The sequence below is a fragment of the Lepisma saccharinum genome, chromosome 6 (assembly GCF_977018435.1).
Source record: "Lepisma saccharinum chromosome 6, izLepSacc3.1, whole genome shotgun sequence".
NCBI classification, from domain to species: Eukaryota; Metazoa; Arthropoda; class Insecta; order Zygentoma; family Lepismatidae; genus Lepisma; species Lepisma saccharinum.
The window spans coordinates 92,460,790-92,467,066 of record NC_139234.1 but is presented as its reverse complement, the minus strand read 5'-3'; the positions used below and the strand labels follow the sequence as shown (position 1 = coordinate 92,467,066).

At 37.7% G+C, this 6,277-nt stretch overlaps 1 protein-coding gene across 1 annotated transcript; it reads right to left on the bottom strand.

Moving 5' to 3' along the window:
• Nucleotides 1–218: 218 nt before the first annotated feature.
• Nucleotides 219–5,891, bottom strand: LOC145989492 (uncharacterized). The gene is made up of 2 exons (XM_083124847.1): nucleotides 5,834–5,891; nucleotides 219–1,984 (listed from the first exon to the last, which is right to left on the bottom strand). The coding sequence occupies exon 2, from the start codon at nucleotides 1,972–1,974 to the stop codon at nucleotides 331–333; it is 1,644 nt and encodes a 547-aa protein (XP_082980973.1). The 5' UTR covers nucleotides 1,975–1,984; nucleotides 5,834–5,891; the 3' UTR covers nucleotides 219–330.
• Nucleotides 5,892–6,277: the final 386 nt, after the last annotated feature.

Sequence of the window (6,277 nt, the reverse complement as noted above, 5' to 3'; positions counted from 1 at the left end):
GTAAAGATATGTAATGCAGAATAAGAAATTGTAAATGGTGTGCACTTATATTTTGCCCTAGAAAACATCGTAGATTCCAAATAGATTCCAAAATTTTAAATGTTCACAGAATTCCCTACTCTTCTAGATACATGACGAAGGAATGTATGGCAACCTTTTCTACCCAGAGGATTAATTTCATAATATGATTAAAACAGAAATATCGCTTCAGTGGGGAAATAAATATATTCATAAGGTCATGAACACAGTGTTAGAAGCAGGGTGTCATTCTACAGATAATGTCGATATTTTGTTACAATGCTGAACTACTATGCAATGGCCTATGAAGCTTTATAGAAAGCGTATTTTACCAACGTGCTGTATTCTCTTGAAGTGAGTGATGAAAGATCGTAGTTCATCTTCTGTGTCTAGCAGAAATCCTTCAAGTACTTCGAATGTTTCCAACCTCGGCATCTTTCTCATCCCAAGTATTCGCAGCAAGAAGTCCTCCTTCCTATCTATAATATTAGAAACAGTGAAATACTCCAAATTCGGGGCGCATTCAAGAATCGAAAGAACAGCTTTTCCTGTTACTTTACCTTGCAGGTTAACAAAGGACAAGTTTTGCATTGTATCGTGTGGAGGAAGAAGGCCGGCATTTGAAGTACCACTCCAGAAAATGGCGGGGAAGTGTAGATCAAGATGACGGAGCGACGAACATAGCTGTGCATCAGAGATATCGAAAGGTTCTCCAGCAAGTGGATTATGGATGATCGTCTCTGTTAGCCTTTCTCTCATCTCTTCTGACAAATCTCCGAAACAGACACACGGAAGCACCGAAGTCGCGTGGTTGATATCAATAGACTCAAGGTATCTGAAGTGATTGAATGAGCTCAATGAAAATGCTGATGGGATATTACGATCAAAATAATTATATTGTATTCTTTGGAGTTTCGGACACATTTCAATTATCATACCAAATATGGATTCCTCCATTATGCCAAAATCGATAGATGTAAGATTAAAGGGATGGGGTGCGAAGGTGTCGTTTGATTTCTTTAACTTGTACCATCTGTTCCAGAGCTGACGAAAGAACCACTCAGTTCCCCACTCCCCAATTGACTCTAAGTTTGGTATGAGTTCCACAATCGCAAGCATTGCTTCGAAGCAAAACTCATCCCGAATTTCAATGTCGACAAATTTCAGTGTGGAGCATAACGGGTTTTTCTTCCTCTCGTAGAACGTCACGCGTTCTCCTGGCAACAGCTCCTCCATAGGGGGGAAAATTCCAGCAAACCCCCACAGGGTGCTTTCCCAAACCCTATTTTCTTCTCCAGTTTCTGCAGAATGTCTGACAAAAGTTTGGGTTACGTAATGAACACCTTTAGCAGAAACATTTGAATTCACTACCTCCAAATTCTGAAGAGCGGTGCAATTCTCGCCAACAATCTTCATGATGGTGTCATCGCATATATCAGTTAACGTTAAATCCAGTAGGTGCTGAGCGGAAGCTAAAAGTTGCTTCATCTGCTCGTAAATTCTTGGTATGGCTTGCAATTGGATGGAGTCGTAACAGTAAAATTTCAATGAGCGCAATTCTTTTCCCTCCGCTGACGATAAATTAAAGAAATTGTCAAAATGATTTTGCCGAGAGTCGGAGCCCATGTCGAAGACCAATTTCTTCATACCGATGGAGAACAGTATCTCGTCCAGGTACAAACAGAACGGGTAATTTCCCTTTATATCTTCCATCGAAAGCTTTTCCAAAATTTGTTCGCGTACGGTGACTGGAAGCTGAGAGAAGAATTCCCTCATAGCTCTTTTTCTCTCATCAAAATTGACAATTTCATTCAATGTTTTGCTGCAAGAGTTCATGAGCATTTTCCTAGCAGTCGAGTAACAAATTTCCTGGAGGGTCTGGAGGCCTGGAGAAACAAGGCGAAGAACTGAACCTCTGTGTTGGACGCATCTTATTAGTTTGGCATCCAGGGCCATTCTTCGCTTCCTGTGAAACAGAATGTTGTAAAGTTAGGTTAATCGCAGTGGCGTCGCGTGGGGTTAGCATACGAGTGTTCACAATAATAGATTTACTCCTCTGCCTTGTAACTTCATCTTTAATTGAAAAGTGAGAATAACAGTTCAATTTATTTTCAAAAATTTCCCCCAAAATCATTCTATATTTGAAGTAATACAAGGACCCAGGTGAAATTGTCCCTTTCCCCCTTAATATCCGCCAGGTTTAGGGAATTCTCGCTAAAGTTTGCAACTATGTAGCACAAACCTTTTCGAGTCCCCCTAGACATGCCTTGTATATGTTGCACTCTGGTGCCGTATGTGAGAAGTATTGCCGCTTGCATTAGTGTTCGCACAACCGAAGTGAACATCTTCGGGGTATAGTGGTCAACAGCCCCTAAGCTGTCAGCTCTATGCAACACGCACAATAATTGTGTTCAACTACCTCGTGGAAAACCGTGGGAGTCAGTGTTACCAACTATTTAGAAAAAGTTATCAGACGTGAAAGAAGTCGTGTCAGAGTAAATTGTGTGTATATAGTCGTACATCTAACATAGTATTTTTTCGAATAAATATACGTATGTGTGTGTGCATTTAATATGTACGTAATTTAAGACATATACATGAGTGTTCACGTGCTTATGCGAACATTATCAGGCCATGCGCCTGGTTAATCGAGCAACCTCTCCAATTACGTAGTTGCGTAGCATATGTTATCTAAGGATCTTGTGAATTTCCCATTTGTTTCCATGGATTGTAAAAGGAAGAACAGACACCCGGCAATCCATAATGGCACTATGATGTGAAAGCTGTCTTCCAATGTAGCGAGAACAGTTTCGGATAGAAATTACATATGTTTGAATTGAGAATATAGAAAATCCAATGAATTTAGTATGAATAGTTTCCATTTTTTTTGTATCGGGACGCACGATATTTCGCCTAATCACCTCTAATTCTTTTTGTCACCATTAATAATTCGGTAAGATAGAATAGAGTACAATAGAATAGAAAAATAGAAAAGCGTATTTTTATTTTCTTCAGAGCGGGTTCAGCCCTTGGCTGCTCTACCACCTAACTCTGCAAATTAAAAGTTACAATAAAGTGTATATATTTATTTATAAAATTAAAATAAAATATATAAAATCAATGAATTTAACACAATTGAGAAATAATAAAATTTTAAGAGAGAAAACAATGATAGACGCATTAACACAAACACACATACGCACTTTCCAAATCGAGACTAAAATAACACACAATTTGAAATATTCGTTGTGCTAGTTAAGTGTTCGCAAAATACAGGTTTCACTTGGTTCTTGTTGTTCCTTAGCCGTACGAGATAATGCACAATTGTTGCTCTTGCAATAAAACTAATAGAACTTGTTCTTTGACGTTATTGGGAGATGTAACAGATGCAATTTAATCCGGAAGAGCATTTCAAACCTTTGCAGACCAGAGTAAGAAGGAGCCTTCGACAGCAGAATGGCGCGGAATGTCGATGTGGGATGTTGTCAATGACAAGCAAAAACAGTTTTGGAATAAAAAAGGGCAAAAGTGTGCATTGCATCCTAAAATAAAGGAGGGCACCTTACAGGAAGTGATGTAATCAGCATCACTCTGCAGCCGCCTCTGCCTAGACCACATTTTTTTTTAATCTTAGGAAAGGAAATTCGAAATATAATACATGTTTTACTAGGGTGGAGAGAGACCCTCATCGACAAGTTGTCAATTTTGTGCCAATAATATTTGCGGTATAGTTGGAGCTGAAATTATTATGGCAGCTAGACAACGTGAAGGAGAAGACTACTGTTGCACTCGAGATATATCGGCCAAATGATTTCTTGATGGCGGACAAAAGACTGATTTTCCCTGTAAATTGAGAGTTAAGCCCGCTTTAGACGAAAGCATTTTCCATAGCATTTTTCTTAACATTTATGCCATGACCAAAATTCTACCGTATAAAGTGAGAAATCTTAAGGCATTTTAGATGTCATGGCATATTTCATGGCATTTCTCAAGGATAGAACCTGTCCAATTTCGTAGCATGACCAATTACAAGCGACCTCTAGGTCACGAGTGCAGTTGTAATGGCGGCCGCGTGATATGTAAACAAAGTGTCACTTCACATTTTTAAAAATCGTTAACTATTCAACCGAGAGGAATAACGTTTCGTGTAAAACGTTATGAGGTACAGTCAACGGCAAAGATAATGGTAGGCAAATTGTCCACTGCTATCTTCATTACTTTTTATTCTACTTTCTATGTTGTTTTAAGGAATGAAACTATGTTGGTTCGAAGCAGGTACAGTCACGGACACTGCCGGCTTGTATTGAATACATTGACATTCAATGTATTCACTCCAAGCCGGCAGTGTCCGTGACTGTACATATAGTTCTCTGCTTATTGAAGTGTGTAATTCAAGTCATTGTCATCTCATTGTGTAATTCAGACCGAATGAAAATGGTGGTGGACAATTCGCCTTCTGTTTCTTTCTTTCGTTTCGGTGTAAAAAAAATGGCGCTGCTTAAATACATACTTTACAACCTTTACTGTACACTTATGGAAGAATATTTTAGTTCTTTCAAACGTAAACACCGTGTACTCAGCATAGATGGTGTAACAAAACGTGCCTTTCATGCTGTACATGTTATACATTGTAATCGCAAAAGCTAGCCGAAAAGTTACATTAAATGCTTCCGTGTAGAGTACTATCTGCTATAAGATTTTTGGAAGCTTTTACATAGCATTTATGATAGCAAAAATGCTAAAGGATATGCTTTCGTCTAAAGCCGGCCTTATTCTGTAAGCTAAATTCCGTGAGTTCAGCGATATTGAGCAGAAACTTTTATCGCAGCTGACTTGGAGTAGGCATTAATACAGATTTTCATTTGACCTAAAATAGTCCGAATTTTCCAATATGACGGAAACCAAACCAAGCTTTGGAAGATATATTTGGAACAGTTGATGCGCGGAGAAAGATATTTCAATTTTTAAGACAAATTTTGTATATTTTGTCAACCAAATAAATTTTCTAACTTTTCCCATCCAAAAATCTGCGACACAATAATCCGTAGCATACAAAATGTAACAAGATTCTCTCAGGAACAACATGTGTGAATGGGTTTGTTCTGTTATAACTGAGTGTATTATCTGTGCAGTAACGGACACTTCTGCGTTGTAATGGAGTCATTTCATGCAAAATCAAACACTTAAAAGGCACTTTTCAACCACACATACTTGGATTAATTTGAATGTTGACATAGACCTACTGAAAGGGCCTGAGGTAGGAAAATATTCAAAAGTTTCAGATCCATATTATTCTATTTCCGAATTTACAGAATACAAAAGGTGCGATTTTGACCATTTTTACAACATCTTGTTAACTTTAAATTGCAATATTTCGGCAATCAGGGCACCTCTAGAAGTGATTCGGACGTCGTTGGAAAGGTCTTGAAGAGCTCGTTAACACGAGATATTGTATGCGTATGTCAGGGTAGAAAATAATTGAAGGTGGTGCAAATAAAATTTTGGTAGTAATTTTCTCAAAAAATGGGTCTTTCAATTTTTCCAATAAAATTATATCATACAATACTACTACTCAATAACTACAAAATTTAAAAATGGGATTCCAATGTGATCCGGTTAGATATTGGTTAGGTTAGGTAGATAATTACAAGTAAAGGAAATGAATCATAAAATGTAAGGTTGGGGACTTTGTTGATTTGTCATGGAATGGCTCAATTATTCCTTTGACTTCCAACGGGATTCTTACAATACATTACTGTCCACGACTGAGCCCTAATACTTGAAAACCGACAGATCAGCTATATTTTGTACTAACCTTGTTTTCAAAGATGTCTGACGGAAATAGATGTTCCTGATTCACATGTCTATCACCAGGTACCACGCAACGGTCATCAAAATTATTGTATATTATATACCAAGCAACAATCATAGTTAACGTAATGTGATTTTTATCATTGTTCGCAAAACAGACACTTAATTAACCTATTTTTAAGTAAGATCCTTTGGAATTTCTCGGCTGTTAGGGATTACGAAAATTCGGGAAATTATTTCCCGATGTCGGGATCTGTCCTTGGAAATTCAAATCCCTATCTTTTGAAGTATTACTCTTTTTTTATAGTACCCTTCGTCACGTAAAAACTTGGATCAGAGGTACCATATCTGTGCATTGTGAAAATATAGAAAAAGACATGGAACTGATCATCGACAAAGTAATATACTTATGTTTATGGACAGAAAACAAGGCGAATTCACTTTCTAT

Bases quoted from the DNA above. Each gene is read 5' to 3' on its own strand.
- LOC145989492 (XM_083124847.1), bottom strand. From the start codon at position 1,974: ATGGCCCTGGATGCCAAACTAATAAGATGCGTCCAACACAGAGGTTCA.